This window comes from Manduca sexta, chromosome 6 (assembly GCF_014839805.1).
Source record: "Manduca sexta isolate Smith_Timp_Sample1 chromosome 6, JHU_Msex_v1.0, whole genome shotgun sequence".
NCBI classification, from domain to species: Eukaryota; Metazoa; Arthropoda; class Insecta; order Lepidoptera; family Sphingidae; genus Manduca; species Manduca sexta.
The window spans coordinates 11,435,249-11,452,454 of NC_051120.1; the positions used below are offsets into that span (position 1 = coordinate 11,435,249).

The 17,206-nt window shown below is 37.8% G+C and overlaps 1 protein-coding gene across 2 annotated transcripts in view; it reads right to left on the reverse strand.

The window, feature by feature from the left end:
* Positions 1-142: 142 nt before the first annotated feature.
* Positions 143-17,206, reverse strand: part of LOC115444332 (ubiquitin carboxyl-terminal hydrolase 8) — a 29,079-nt gene continuing 12,015 nt past the window's right edge. The window contains exons 13-19 of one of the 2 annotated variants that reach the window (XM_037447021.1): positions 15,052-15,165; positions 7,207-7,337; positions 5,595-5,694; positions 3,483-3,611; positions 2,858-3,052; positions 2,244-2,587; positions 143-2,018 (exon numbers count right to left, since the gene is read on the reverse strand). In XM_037447021.1, the coding sequence (XP_037302918.1) occupies positions 1,907-2,018; positions 2,244-2,587; positions 2,858-3,052; positions 3,483-3,611; positions 5,595-5,694; positions 7,207-7,337; positions 15,052-15,165 (1,125 nt within the window). In that variant the 3' untranslated portion in view covers positions 143-1,906. Of the gene's footprint in view, positions 2,019-2,243; positions 2,588-2,857; positions 3,053-3,482; positions 3,612-5,594; positions 5,695-7,206; positions 7,338-9,326; positions 9,517-15,051; positions 15,166-17,206 lie in introns of those variants that run through there. The other variant, XM_030170074.2, reaches the window with a different exon arrangement.

The following is a 17,206-nucleotide window of genomic DNA, read 5'->3' on the forward strand; positions in this document are numbered from 1 at the left end:
GGTTCCGGAAATATTCGGCTGCACAGACAGACTGTCACATAGTCGAAAATTGTTTAAAACTGTATTCGGTAATTATTGTATATAATGTTTAATATTGTAGTGTTTCACAGTGGTAAAAAAATGGATGATAAAAACATACAGGTATATTAACAAAGAATTTAATAAAGTTTCTTCTTACATTAAGTTATACATACAATAAACGGTGTATGTTATATACAATTATACACGCAACAGTCATTCAATGTAACAGAAAGTCCCCAAATCGTAAGTCACTATCAATTTATTCGCGGATGGCTTTTACATCTATTTTAACACACTTGGCATCAATATTACACAATCATACCTAAATCATTAAAACTGACACAAATGTGACACATATGACACGTCTGTGACACTAAATGCCATTTAAACGTCCTAAGCGACATATAAACGGCAGCTGATGGCAAGTGTGTCAAACGCCTTACATTAAAATAGATCAGGCACTGCGATTCGATACAAATCCGATGCGAAGTTTAGATAACTTTTTACATAGTTAGTGTAAAACGTATGCCCGCTATCATACAAAAGCTTCTAGCTCAATTTATATATAACCGAGTAATTTCGTTATAAAAATAAATAATAGTACATTTACATATAAGTGGTAAGACAATATGGCCAATTGAAATATCGCTGGCTCATTATTACAGGAATGAAGTGTGGGATCGCAGATCCCTTTAACTGAGCGACTACACAGTGTAGATAAATAACTTGCATAGAAAAGAAATTAGATATAAATAAAATTAGTGTTGTCTAACAGAGATATTTAAATATCCAATATAAGAATCTAAATTAAATGTGATTTTAGTCACAAATTCTAAATACAACATTATGTACACGAAAATAATGAATCCCTATTTTAATAAGCTCTAGACAACACTAATACAAGGCAAGAAACATAACGATTCGAAATCATAAAGAACGCAAGATGTTGTAGCCAACAATAAAAATTTTATATCACCATGAGGCGGATTTTAACGAAAATATCCCGTCTATACCCAAACAAACATACAGACTTGTGATTTTTGCGTATCACTAGATAGTTACCTCTTTCAGTCACATTCGGAAACCAAAGATTACTACAAGGCCTGATCGTAAGCCCCGACTAAGCGTTAACTATAATAAATTAAATAATCACAACAATCATTAAGTATAGAGTTTGGAATACGCATGCTAATAAAAAGCATGCCTTTTATGAATGTAAATTTACTTAACGAGCATGCTTTTGTAATTGTAGCGTGCGTATTCCAGACATGTGTGAACAACGAATAACTTAGACCACAGCGCGTCGCGACAGTTCCTAGATCCGACACGCAGCCGTCCTCGTCCTGCGACACGACGGACACTCACTACGCAATGTGGGTAGGCGTGAAAACTAGCGCACTATACACAGTGACATCTAGCGCACGGCTCGCGAACTACCTGCTCGTGCTATTAGATACCGAACTTTATATGCAATTATGAGGGTAGTTTATTTGATTTATAGACATCTAACATTTATTGAATTTATGCCAGTATGCCGGCAAAGCACTACAGTCGATGCAGTGCGTTACAATGTCGCGAAGCAATAATTTCGCCGGCCCTAATTTAATCACATAAGACCAAATAGAAAAACACATTCAGTCTATTTCATACTTAAATTGTAGGGTAGTTATTAACTTTCTGCACTAACGCCATCTAGCGTATATTATTACTGAGCTCGGTGACATCAGCTGGTTTTGAGTACACTATAACAACGCCATCTAGAACGTGTTCCCGGAACTTTTTAATTGGTCTGTAAACGCAACCTAGCGTGTTCGCGGGTATCTATCGGTGAGTTGCGGGCGAGTGTGGTGCGAGTATGAGTGGCGCGAGTGGTGCGAGTGGCGCATCACGCGGGCCGCGCGTGCGAGCACGACGTGTAGAACAGGATGTAGGCGGCGCTGGACTTCACCTCGCTCGACGGGATCTCCGTCACCACGTGATCGTCGTATTTGTACCATCTGGGAATAACAATTATTGTATTTTTTATGACACGTTAACATTCGAGCCAGGACGGGTTGAAGGACCAAAAAGTTATACACCACATTGTATATCAGGTCTCGACCAAAACATTATTAACATATTGCTTGTTTCCTGCGCCCGCGCCATATAACTGGAGTTCAAACCATTCAAGCCCCAAAAATTTAAAGTTAAAACATATTTCTAATAATATTGAATATACTCACTTCCCATACACGCTGCTCTTGCAATACGCGGTGTAATGTCCGCCCTCCATGGACCCGTAATGGTTGGACACGGCATACAAGTTGTACAGGTGATTACTGGGACAGTGCAGAGCGAACTGCCTCATATCCAGGTCTTCCAGCGGGAAGTCGATGTACGTCTGCTTCTTCCTGTAGGCATTGCACATGTACTCCTTGGGGTCCACGTAGAACCGTTTGAAGTGGATCACCAGCACCGGGGGCAGCCGGGAGATGTCTAATTTCTTCACAGCATCCCGCTTCTCCTTGCAATTGGGACAGTTCCAGCCCGGTATCGGCTCGCCGTTGAGGTATAGTTTTAGGCAATCCTGCAAGTTAAAATTGTTTTTTAGTTAAGACTAACCAAATAGTGATTAGACGGGAATGAAATATAATAATAGCAACAATTATTGTGTTGATGATTATATTAAAAAATGATGATAACGATAATGACGTATAAAGAATAGTTCAGGACGGGGATGATATCAATAAAGATAAGGACAACAATAGGAAACTTAATGATTATGATAACAAAAAATCTTAATAACGCTGACTCAAAACTATAAGGGATGATATCAGTGGAGGTGGCCGTTACTGACACTGAGCGTGCAGCGGTTGGCGTTGGCGGGCAGCTCCAGCGACAGGTTGGAGAAGGACTCGTAGGTGACGCTCTGCTTGCCGCACACCGTGCAGCGCACCGTCGACTTGATCTGGCCGTAGAACAGCCGCAGGATCAGGCTCTCCTTCGACTTCGTGTACTCGTACCACGCCTTCTCCGACGCCGGCAGGCTGTCCTGTAGCGGGACCAATAATACGCTTAATGCTTGCTTATACAATTGAATTGCAACGGGAAATGACGCTCTCACTTCTAATATAGCACGTACTAACATTTATCAGGATCATGATTTACTATGAACTTGTATGTAATTCAAAGTTGTAAGTGGTGTTCCTAGTTCCTACAGTCTTGGGGCTTATTATTAAACGAAAATAAAATAATTAAAGAATTTTGGAAACCGCCTTGATGGCGTAGTTGTATTGTTAGCACGCATGACACTGTTATGAGTCCTGGGTTTAAATCTCGGATCGAGCTAAATAATATTATTTTTCTAATCAGTATTAGGTCGGAGCTTGGAATATAGCGATAGACTTGCTCGTCATCACATCATGGGGGACAAAATAAATGTTTTATCATAGCTTGTCAACCGTACAATATAGTTGTGTTACCTTGTGCGGCGGCACTGTGATGGTGAACTGCAGGTCGAGGTGGAGCCAGTCCATGAGGATGGTGAGGAACTCGTGCGAGTCCTGTTGCTCGCAGCCACGGAACGCGCGCTGATGTTTGCCCACCTCGTTCTATAATCATTCACATTTCTTTTATTCTTGCGACACCGCCCCGCGTGTTTGTATTAAGATGTGTAAAAAAAAACTTTTGTGCGATGAACAAGTGGTGCAGTGAACGTGTCGATATTTACTGAATATACAGTAGAACCCGTTTAATACGATCACGCTTAATACGATTTCTCGCATAATACGCCATTTTGCATCAGTCCCTGCAACTTGAGACATGTTTTGATACATTCTTTAACGCATAATACGATTCGTCATCCCGTTTAATACGCCCTAACGCCAACACATATTACCTTTGCGGCTGTTGTGCTAAATAACACACAAGAAGAGGCTGAAAGTGATAATGACCAAGGAGATGAGTCAACTCCGATTTTGTCACACGCCCAGGCATTATCAGCAGTTAATGATTTACGACGCTATGTAACTTCTTTGAATCAAAGCGAAGACGCACTACAAAAGTTAAATTACGTTGAAAATCTTGTAATTGCTAATGCCTCAAAATCTTTTTGTCAAACTAAAATAAGTGATTATCTATATCTATATCTATTCTATACTTATAATAAATCTGTAGAGAGGGCAATTCTGTACATGAAATATATTTCCAAAATAACTATCAGGGGTCACCCCCTAGGGATCGATACTGATGCCAAAAATGCAATGAGTAAAATTTTTGTCTGTCTGTCTGTCTGTATAACCGTTATAGAAACAAAAACTACTCGACGGATTTTAACGAAACTTGGTACAATTATTTGTCATGCCCCTGTACTGGTTATAGTATACTTTTCATCACGCTACAATTAATAGGAGCAGAGCAGTGAAGGGAAATGTTGGGAAAACGGGAGAAATTACTCCATTTTTAAGCTTCCGTCGCGTGTGCAACCTTAATGGTTAAAGCTACACAGAAATCATGTATGACGGAAATGTTCTCCTTAAAATTATGTAAAAAATATCCCACGACAGCATATGTCTATCTTTTATGGTTGACTCACAATAACACGTGTAACTCCCGATAGCCTAGCAGTTCGAAGCTTATAACACTCTCAGACGCTGACGGAGTCGCGGGCACAGCTATTAACAATAATATTGTGCGGTTCCGTATTGCGATATTTGTAGATTGACATATTATATTTCCCTACTAAAATACGAAAGTTAATCTGTCTGTTGCATCAAAACTACTGAACCGTGAGGAAGGACATAGGCTACTTTTTTTTACGAAAAACGACGGAAAAGCGGACGAAGTCGCGGACAACAGCTATGCTATATAAAATACCGAAATCGTCATAGGTTTGCCTATAATATTAAAGGAGTTCCTTCGATTTCACCAGGATCCCATCATCAGACCCTGACTGGACAATCGGACCACCTGCATACCACCATACATTAAAAAAACATCCCGACAAATTGAGCACCTCCTCCATTTTTGAAGTCCGAAATCCACGCGGGCGAAGCTGCGGGCGGAAGCTAGTTTTAAATAAAGTGATAGATACACGGCATTTTATATAACGTCCATAATTTTTAAATGTACAATTCAATATCTAATATTAATACATACGTATGTAGTAGGTCCGTTTTTTATTTCCCTATATCCCGCATAATACGCTTTCCCGCTTAAGACACGTTTTTGGTTGAGTCCCTGTGAAATCGTCTTAAACGGGTTTTACTGTATATTTTTATGTATAGACAATTTAGCGGTTCGGTTAGGTTTTGTAAATTTTTGACATGCAACAACAAGTGATGACTACCAATAGTTCCGTGAGTGGTGTAGTGAGTGGTGTAGTGAGTGGTGTAGTGAGTGGTGTAGTGAGTGGTGTAGTGAGTGGTGTAGTGAGTGGTGTAGTGTGCGGTGTATTGAGCGGTGTAGTGAGTGTTGTAGTGAGTGTTGTAGTGAGCGGTATAGTGAGAAGTGTAGTGAGTGGTGTAGTGAGTGGTGTAGTGAGTGGTGTAGTGAGTGGTACAGTCAGCGGTGTAGTGAGTGGTGTAGTGCCGTACCCGCAGGTCCCTGGTGGCGATGAACCGGTACTGCCCGGACCACAGCGCGCGCACGACGGCGGCGAGCTCCTCCGCGATGGCGCCGCGCGTGCTGTGCGACCTGCTCACACAGAACCTCTATACTAACACCCCGATTTATAGCAAAAATATTTTTTATATTCAAGGATGTTTTTTGTCAGCAAATTTAGAGAGGAGATGAGGTTTCATTTATTAACGCAATATCAAAATGGCTGTATGAGCTTAGTTTAAACGGTAAGCTAGAGTAAGGTGATACAGGCTTTCAGGTCTTAAAAAACTCTGGAATAAAGGCACGTATGAAGACTACAATTGTAATGCAATTTTTAAAAGCTTATAAGGGTTCTGTACATTTACTATTTTGCAATTAATTAATACTTGAATACACAGTGGATTCAACGACATTGTATGTCTCGGACATTTCAAAAGATAATTAATATGTCCTTAACAACGTTTCCAACGAGCCCTAAAGCCCCAAGGGTTAATTGGTTATGCCATAATTAAATAGTAAACAAAGTAAACCTGTAATTACAAACGATTTCTATATCTTTTAGTTGGAGAATTTAACACACAAGATTATTTGTCGGTTGGAACTTGGAATAATATCGACTATTAAAAGACTTAAGCGACATTGTTATTCGAAAAAATTTAACTAGGTAAAAAAAAACATAGAAAAATGTACTGATTTTATATATTTTAAATATGAAACTTGTGTCGCAAATAATGTCGCTTAAGTCAATTAGCCTTTTAACCGTCGATATGCAAAGATAGCCTAGCGGGGTGAACGAGCTCTCAGATGATTCTTTTTTTAATTTCCAAGTAGGCACACGAGCTAGCGGTCCGCCTGATGGTAAGCAGCATCCGCCGCCTATAGACTTTACAATGTCAGAAGCACAGCCAAGCAGGTGAGCACTCCTTAGGTATACACATGGATTTTCAAGGGATAGTTAGACTACGATAAGATCCATAAACCAGTGATTCACGTTACGAGTGTCTAAATATTATTGACACAGGCACTCGGTTTATAAATTAAACCAGGCTTAATTGCCATTCCACACTTTATCTGGACGGCATCGCGCGTATCATCAGGTGCTGTGCTTTCACTTTGCCGTGCCAGGAAAAAAAGACCTTCCTCCCCTTTGGATTATTCGAAGGGCAGTTTGATCCATAAATCTCACTCTAAAGTAGGGATGGCGAACCAATGGCACACGTGCCAGTAGTGGCACGTGACAAAATAATTCGGGCAATAATAAGCCAAACAAAAATATAGTAGGGTCATAACAAACGTCGCGTTGCTAAAAAGGGGCACTTGGATAGATAAAACTGGTCCTGGTAGGCACGTTACAAGCCATTTTTTTTTATAAATAATGTCACGCTAAGCATTAAGGATTCGCCATCCTTGCTCTAAAGCATTGATTCCCAAAGTGGTCCAGGTGGACCCCCAGAGACCGCGGGAGACTTAACGGGGGTCTATGTTGGCATGACCAAAAATGGGGCTCCACAATTCGTAACTACTGTAACTAGTAAAATTTTGAAATAGGTAGAGTAAAAATCTCTGCTCTAAATTCTATCTCATCCAAGATCGAAAGCCACCCACCTGTTGACGTGTTCGAGATACTGTCCGTTGCAGAAGTAGGAGACGAGGAATGCGGTGTTGTTCAGGCACTGGATGATGGAGTTCATGTAGCACGTGTTGCCCAGGTTCTTGAGTCCGGTGAGGCCGCGACCCTGGACAGACGGTTTGATGAGGCACGGTCTTAGATAGTAGATAGAGATTGGTGTCGAACATTGATGTATATTCTATAGACACGAACGTCCATCAACTATTTGTTCAAAGTCTGGAGTTAGATCTAAAGTTCGCTGCAGCGCTAAAACATCAATCGTCGTCTAACCAAACTTTAAACATGTAGTGTTGAAGCGCTTTAGAGTATAAGTAAAATGGCAACTAATACCGGATTGCAGAACACTTCAGTTCAATACAGTGAGTGTTCGGAATGCCAGTTCTAGTACGTAATACATATACATCGATGGTGTTGAATCACATATCTGTATTGTTTTGTATCTGTTTAAAAATAGTATAAAAGCCACTGAATCTTATGATGGTAGAACTTTCAATTTTTGAATGAAACATGTTTTTGTTGTATAGGTATGTTTATACAGAAAAATAGGGTTTCTTAGTTTACAACCGGTAAATCTATGGTTTGCTCTATGAATTCCCTAAAAATATTTTATTTACTGACCCAAGTAACCGTATGTAAATTAAAGTAAGAACTTAATAATAGTTGAAATTACGAAACCGCTATAAACTTGGTTGGAGAGCTGTATTTATAAATCATAATCAACCAACATAATATATCAGATATATATACAAATATTTATGCAATTCTCAGACAGGCCTAACAGAGTTTGCGCACTTCTGATAAATAAAATTCAAAGAAAGAACGAAAGTTATTTATTAGTTATGTATAAAACAAGACAAAACATATTTAGGTACCTTTAATAATACCTAAAAAAGAAACAAAATCCTTGATATATAATACAACCTATCCATGACTCGCAACTCGCATACACTTACCTAGCAAGATGGCTTATACTAACTCGAGTTTCGTGTTTATTACATTGTGGTATTAAATTGATATAATCTATGTGTAATTTATACATAACTGTTTCGCGTAAGGGGGGACCTTGGCTTGCCCTTGGACCTGACCTTTTGTTTTAAATAACACCGCGTATAAGGGGCAGGGGTGTGTTTATCATTTCCTTGGACATGAAGTGTTAAGGTGGTTTATTTTCACAGGCCAGAAATATATTATAGCTCGTTTAATTATGGTTGACGGTTGGTTGCAACTGGGTGACGTTAGGTTTTATTTTGGGAACATATACAGGCTGTTACGGAATTGCGGTATCAAAATTGAACCTTATTATAAAATATGTGATTTGTAATTCATTATTTAATGAGAAAATCATGTAATTTTAATTTGTGTGTATGATAATTTACTTGAAAACGATTACATATTTACAAAATTATATGCTGTGGATAGATAAGTGTGCTCTGTTGAAAATCACATGACATCTTTTAATTAATTAGGACTAAAAATAATATTGCATTTTTCAAAACTTATTTTACTAATAATCAGCAAATTACTCCTATTATAGGTCATAATTAATACCCTTCATTTGCAACACATGGTATACCAGTTTTAATAAAAACATGAATACTTGATCGACTTTCTAAAAGGAATGTCCATGGTCTATACAACCCACCCTTTATTTTAATGTCTAATTACTAATTGGTTAATTTTCGCCCTATCTTATCTTAACTTTTCAAGGATAAACTGCAATCGATAGATGGCGGTAATAATACATTTTTATTTTAACATTTCATTAGGCGGTTTTATCATCTTTTCTAATAGGCGGGTTTATTTATTTTGGTTTTTAGTGCATGATCTAAATTAAAAGGTAACATTTAATGCCTGTATGGACGCAAGAGCTGTGTGGCCACCTGATAGTATCAAATCGTGGAGGCCCATTAACTTCAGCTATATGGTAGGGGTCGAAGAGAAGACGCCTTTATAGTAAATACAATCATTATTACAGTTAAAGGGATCTTGTCTATGGCCACAGGCAGCTAACATGCTGCTTTGGAATATTTTTAAAACGTCTGGAAAAGGTATTTTACATACGAAAAATATAAAACCTATATAATGTTAAACTTACTCGTTTGAAGAGCCATACTATGTGGTTCTGCGAGTACTTGAGCCTGACCTTGACCTTGAGAACCATGTTAGCTGTATCCACTGGGATGCATCTCGGCTCGTAGCGGAGTATTTTCAACACTTTACTACCACTTTCGTATCACTTTTAAATTGTTTTTTTTTTTCAACACTTATGTTTTTATAATGTGGCAACACTTAGGAACTGTTTTTTCTGTATTTTTTATTGTTTTACACTATATTTTTTATTCGTAAATACGGAATTCTTTTTTGTTTTTTACTTCACACAATAATGTACAATTTTCAGTTTGCAGAATACACAATTTTTTTTACTATGTTTAACGTTAATTCACGGTCTATTCCCTTTTTAATCACTAAATTGTTGAGTTTGTTGAACGTTCCTCAATTCTCACGACAAAACAAGTTCGACTTGACGTGTGTCGACATCGGAAACACCAAAACAAGCAACACTATCAGGTAAAACATAAACAATGTAGACAAAAGCGTTACAAACATTTCTTTCTACCCACAATTTTTTTTATATCTTATTAAACCTTTTTGGTGATTTTTTACGTGAATTTGTTGCTTTTTTACGTTTTATTTTTTTCTGGTGACGTTTTTTGTATTTTTTTTCGAACGTGCGTCCATTGGTGTAGCTGTTGCGGCACTGACGCTCACGTGTGTTGCCGCCGTCTCGTTGGCATGGGGTGGCGAGGGTGGCGAGGGGTGACCATTGTACGAGTGGGCGGAGATAATTATTGCTACATGTGTACGAGTTAATTGTATTTTGATCTTAGAAAAAACAATACATACTGTATTATATGAAAAAAAAAACTAAACAATATTTATATTTTTTTACAAAGGTTTTTTATACTTTTATAACTGCTGTTTAGCTAAGCGTGAGAATAGAACTTCAATTTTAAGTTAAGCAAGCTTTTTGTGTCATAATTAGCCTACGCAACTCAGAAGAAACTATCACAAAGATAATAATGCTCAAGAAACATTTTTGTAGGATAAAAAGTCCATTCCCATTCAGCGCCAAAATATATCATGAATATTCTTAAAAAAAATATATGGTAACAAAACACCAAAGTTTTTTTTTGTAGGATAAAAAGTCCATACCCATTCAGCGCCAAAACATACCAGGAATATTCATAAAAAAAATCTATGGTAGCAAAACACCAAAGTTTACATATACATGGTCACCCTGACCACTTCAAGTCACCATCACGCTGGTGGTCAGTAAATCGTCAGTGCACACCGATAACCAGCGCGCCGGGTGATTGATTGCACCGCGCGCCGTCTTTTGCGCTGCGTACACAAACCTTTGACTTTATATTTTCAACGTTTTTACTTAAAGTATGGACTTGTTTGTCGGTCTGTGTCGTTTGCGTTTGTTGTTTGTGATGTAGACCTTGTAGTGGAGGTAATGTATTAGAAAGGTTTTGTTTATGTAAAAGTGTGATAGACTAGCTTTTGTCTATGCAAAAGTTGTCGGAATAATAAATAATAATTTATCTAAAAGGCTGAGGGATGGTATAGCTATTATAGGAGAAAGTATTTATCGAATATTATTAGGTAGTGGTCAACAAACCCAAACAATACCTTTTTATATTACTACTAGCTTTTGCTCGCGGCTTAGCCTGCATGAAAGAGTTTTCCCGAGATAAAAGTCTCGCTACACATTTTCCCGGAATAGAAAGTAGCCTATAACCTTCCCAGGGTCTTAAACTATCTCATAACCAAATTTCATAAAAATCCGTTCTGTAGATTTTGAGAAAATCGATAACATACAGACAGACAGATAAGTCGACTTTGTTTTATAATAAGTATAGATTATACTTTCGTGTTTCGCTTCGATCGGGCGGCACCTTTCTCTGTCTTACTGAACCGGCATCAATTAGAAAGTTAGTTTTTGTATTTTCTTGGCTAAAGTTAAATTGCATAAGCCAAAAATCTTCCCTCTTTCTCCCCTATCAATTCCTCAACGATCAGAAGTGAGGGTTATTATAAGGGATGGTGAATATTCACACGTGACCATCAGCCTGTTAGTCTACCTTCTGCTAATGACAAACGACTGATGATCCAAACGTGCAGCACCATTTTATATGACATTGTTAACCATCGTTTGTCATTTGATGAACAAGCTTTTACGTTAATAGGATCTGCAGATAATGTCTGCATGTACTTGTAATTCCTATGGGGTTAATTTTCTGATGCCATCCCTTGTTTTAATTGCATGTTGCGACTACTTCGATACACAAGTTGGTAGGAGATATTTATTGTAAACTAGCCATCGATATATATGTACTATGTACTAGATTTGGCGTTCCAAACATTCACTGTGTTCAACTGAATTGAACTGCAATCCATTCACACTGACTTTAGTATGGTCAATATTGACAGCTTGTGGTTGTGTACAGAGTGGCGCTCATGATATAACAACTCGAGTCTAAGTGTAAACCTGGATGTGAATAAAAAATATGAGTCAAATAAGTAAAATTATTTGTTGTTCAAGTGAATAAATAGGTTACAACAGTGACGTTTTGGTTGCTCTATTGTTCAGAGTTTGAACAAATAGTTTATATGGACGTTCGTATCTATAGAATATACGTCAATGGATTAAGGCTGATGTATTATCAGCCTTTTCCGGAATTAAAAGTAGATTACATATAAATCCAAAAGTCATTTTTAAGTGTCAAATAAAAAAAAATACCTCCAAACATCTTCACTGACATTCACATATGACCAAATATGGTCACAACTCCAAACATGACAGTCCACGTGCCACAATGGCCGAAACAAACGAATAATCCGCGATTAGCGAAGCCCTTGCAATAACGAGCCGCGTGCGTCGCCGTGTGCGGTCAACGACGCGGGTCAGACAAACCAAGATTCGGACGGACACGTGCGTTTTGGGAGAAGCAATAACACGTGACGGCGCATATTGTAACAAAGGTGTTGCTCCCGGCTTTTCCTGCGTGAAAAGCCTTTTCCGGTGCAAAAGACCCTAAATAAGTTTAGTGATTTATAGGGTCATGTGGAGGAAGGCAGCGGCATCAATAAAAAAAAAAAAATCCTATAGGAGCAAATTGTCGGGATAAACGTACGAACAAACACACATCACGCATTTATCCCTGAAGGGGTATGCAGAGGCGCAACCAGGCATCCACTTTTCGCCAAGTGTGTTTCGTCCCATGATGTGACAGAGGGCAAGCCTATCGTCATATCGGGCAGATTCTGGGCTAATACTGAGCAGAAAAACTCAAAACTAACTTAACCAACCCGGGATTCGAATCTAGGACCTCAGAGTGCTGCCGTACCGCGCATGCAGTACAACTACGCTACCGAGGCAATCGTAAAAGAAGTGGCGAGGGATAAACGTAGGCTATGTATTAATCCAGGACATGATCCCGTGTGCCAAATCTAATCCAAATCCGTTAAGTTGTTTCAACATACAAACATCTTCATAAACTTTCGGATTTATTAGTCAGATAAGTAAAATGAGTAAACCAATTGATATGTGAACTCCACTGCTTATAAACATCCACAATGTTACAACAAGCATCCAGTTTTAGATATAAAGAGAACAGCAATTAATGAAAGCACGGAGTTTGGGTCTCTGGCTTCCTCCCAAAATATGCTATGCAACATTTTAATGCAACCTGTAATGTCACCAGCACTATATGACATAATGGGCCTTATGTAGATCGTGCTGACTATAATTAGTCCCCAGGAGTTTGGGTCTCTGGCTTACTCTCAAAACACGCAATGCAACATTTTAATGCAAGCTGTTATGTCACCTGGCCTATCTAACACTATGGGCCTTATGTGGATCTTGCTGACTCTAATCAGTCACAGGCCAGTGACTATAATTTGCACAACAGCAAACAGTGGCGAAGGTACATTAATAAACCTCGTACCCCATACTAAACTCTATATCTATTCTAATTTCTACCTTCTAATTGCAGTCGAAGCTGGTCATGCCAAACTGTAGCCATTAATTCGCGGCACATATAGCCGTTTTCACTAAATGATCCCAATCTCAATCTTCAATCCGATCCCGAAAATGAACCAATCAAAACAACTCATTTGTACGCATGTCAAAAAATACTCTGTTCTGATTGGTCAATTTTAGAGATAGATCGAAAAAGCAATTAGGATCGTGTATTGTAAATGGCGTTTAGTTAAATGCGTGTGTCGTCACTGTAGTGTGTCAGTGCGCGAGCCGCGGGCACGTTTGCTTGTAAACGTGGCGGATTAGGCACGCGTGGGGATTCCTTGCCTTGACTCCGATGCGGCCACGCATTCCGACCTGACTATCCGCCTACGTAACAAGTGTGCACTCGGTGCAGAATGCACGTTCAATATTGCATTTATTTATCATTTTATATATACAGTTGGTTTTTCTCTGGGCTCCGCTCGCGTCAAAGGCTTTTTAGGAAAAGGTCAGATAATGTAGGACACGGTCAAACCACATGAAAAATTCCATCGAAATACATCAAGCGGTTGTAATTTTATAGGATTAGATAAGAAAAGGAGAAAGAAGATGTAAAGTATATGTTTTATACCACAAACGACAGACCCTATCGAATGTTGCATATATAAAACCGACGTGAAAGGAGTATCTCATGTGGTTGAGCAAATTATATTGTGGCTAAAACATATTTTACCCCTATTTCCAATACTGCGAGCAGTGCATCCATATTCTTTTATTGACGGTTTATGGCCGTATATCACGTAACATAAGGTAAGTACGTGTATGAAACTATCTGTACATATTATTTAACATCTATGCGTATTATAAAACAAAGTCTCCTTTTCTGTCTGTCTGTACGTTATCGATTTTCTCAAAATCAAGTGAACGGATTTTTATGAAATTTTGTATGGAGATAGTTTGAGACTCTGGCAAGATTAAAGGCTACTTTCTATCCCGGGAAAATATATAGCGGGACTTTTATCCCGGAAAACTCCCGCACGCGGGCTAAGCCGCGAGCAAAAGTTAGTGCTTCATAAAAAACCGCGTTTAGAGCAGATATGTTATGGAGCTCCGTAACCGAAACTATCGGATAATCCGAAATAATTACATATCCGTAACCGTATCCGAAAACGATATAATTTTATTCCTATATCTGTATCCAAATCCGAAATTTCACATCCATAACATCCCTGGTTTAGAGTATGTAAGCTCTAAGCGCGGTCGCACTGCACCGGCTGTGGTGACGCCATGACTCACCCACGTTCGACGCATAGACATTTCTAGTAATTACTATAACGCACAAATTGGACCTTTCATTTTAATTATTCGAGATCAATCGATTACGATTTGTATATACAGGTTGATGTTTTTTGTAGGTATTTGAGGATAAAATCTAAAGTTAATAATAAAAAAATATTAAGTACTAAAATATGATAAGAGTCTTGCCAAAAAGCTCTAAGTATAACATTCTTATCTTCTTCTGAAAGTCAATATTTTAATAAAAATGTAGACGACAGTAAATTTTAATTGTCTTACTACACATAGAAAAACAAGAAGAACTCAGGTGTTTGCGTATAAATTTTATAAGTTAGTGAATAATTGATTCAGTGGTTTTTGTACAATACGTAAAACTTTAAATATTATACGTAACACGTCGTCTATCGTGGAGCTACGGTCCGAATTAATGCAGCCATTATAGCTACGTTTACTATCATGTGCTTCATTTATATTCAAAGTAAATGTTACTCACGACGTCTCCCCACACGGGCTGGAAGTCGCGATGCTGCAGATCAGCGATGGGCAGGCGGCCCGGCTTCGTGCTGCGGTCGAACGTCGGCGCTTCCACTTCTGGACCGTCGGAAACCTGTCATAACACGTTTTCAATTCAATATCCATTGATGGAGGATGTTTTTAATACACTTGTAATGTCGGGATATTAGGTGGCGAGCGAAATAACTGAATGTCAGATTAACATTAATATATTTAAGGAATATTTCATTTTATAGGTCGTGTACTTAAGGTGGTAGCTTAAGGTCCATTTTCATACATTTTGTTTCACCTTTAATCTGGGTAACTTTAAAATTTCGTCATATTAAATTTTAAAGGCCGAAATATCCATGCATATTAATTATTTTTACGTTTTTCTTTCAACTGCGAGAACTAATCACTAACTAGACGTGAATTTAAATTCTTTACTTGTCAATACTTGTTTAGTTACCCAGATTAAAGGTGAAACAAAATGTATGAAAATGGACCTTAAGCTACCACCTTAAGGTATTGTATTGTGTGCCCACTAAACAATTACTCCAGCATCTTAGTTCAGCTATTTTTTTTAAATGACGAGACGAGCTTGCCGTTCGCCTGATGGGAAGCGATACGAACCGCCCATTAAACAGTAGAAACACCATCCAACATTTTAAATTACAATGTATTGTTTGGTATTCCACTGCGCTCGCCATCTTGAGACGTGAGATGTTAAGTCTCATGTCCAGTAGTTACACTGGCTACTGTCCTTCAAACCGGAACACAATAGGGGACCGGACAGGTATTGCCAAAAAATCTGAAATTCAGTTTAAAGTATGTTTGTAATATTAAAAATATTATCTCATATTTGTTTTTGTAAAAGAGTTGTGATTTGTATTTATAAATCAATAAATAAAATACAATAATTATAATATTTTTAGTCTATTCTTTACGGCAAATGAAACACCAATCACGGCGCATGACGTCACACGTGGGTAAAATGTAAACAAACAGACGTCATCTGGATGTCATACCGCGTTGTGTTATTTTAACGTGTTTTTTGACACAGAACTGCTCTAATAATTAATATTAATTTATACGGGACGTTGTTACTATCTTCCAGCTTAACGTTTACAGATTGTTTAATCGTTAATCATAATGGACCGCAAAAAATATCGTTGGTGCGTCGTACCTGAATGTAATAATACTTCTATATTTTTACCAAACAAATTATTTATTCATGTACCACGAAAAGCAGATATACGAATAAAGTGGTTGCAGTTAGCAAGAAAAACCTACGACGGAATGTCTACAGACTCACCGATTTAGTTATGTGAGGATCACTTTGATGTAAGTAAATAAAAAATAGTGTTTCGGTAAATCGATGAATATTTCAATTAATTAAATCATTTGTATACCCAGGGAGGTTATGGTTATGAGATGTATTTATTTATGTTTTAGCTGCCACATGATATGGAATAGAATATTTATTTATATAGAATTCTGGTTGTTACACAGTAACCTGAGATTGCCAGAGATTAACACGGTCTATGCAGTGTTGCCAGATCATAATTTCTCTTTACCCCAGGATTATTTGGAATTTAAAATTTTACCCTTATACCAATCATAAATAATTCGGTACTTTTTTTTCTATATCCTTATCTATGCAGACGCCACTTCTTTCTTCACTTCCACTTCAATAATTATTAATTTAATTATCTCATTTTATTAGGAACAACTAGCTGTACACGAAAATTGTATTGAATAAAAATTATAAGTGTTTCATGGCCTACAATTTTTGTAGGAAACATCTTTCTCTAAGCTCAATATTTATTACAATACAGTGAAACAATAGCTTTAATACCTTAACTCGTAGAATTACCCCAAAAATTACCATAAAAAAATACCCTGCTGATTCAGTTTTACCCTAAATCTAGGGTAAATAACCCTAATCTTGCAATATTGAATCACTGTTCAAATGACAAGACTTGTCAAGTTGCTTTATCCACGTATGACGTCACACGAGACGAAATGACATAATGTAGCGTTTGCGCGGGAATTATAGCTATTTAACATTTAGGCATGGTTTTATGTACTTTTTAAGCTTTATTTGTGCAAAATACTATTTTTCTTGGCTATTTATATCCACAATGATCAATTTA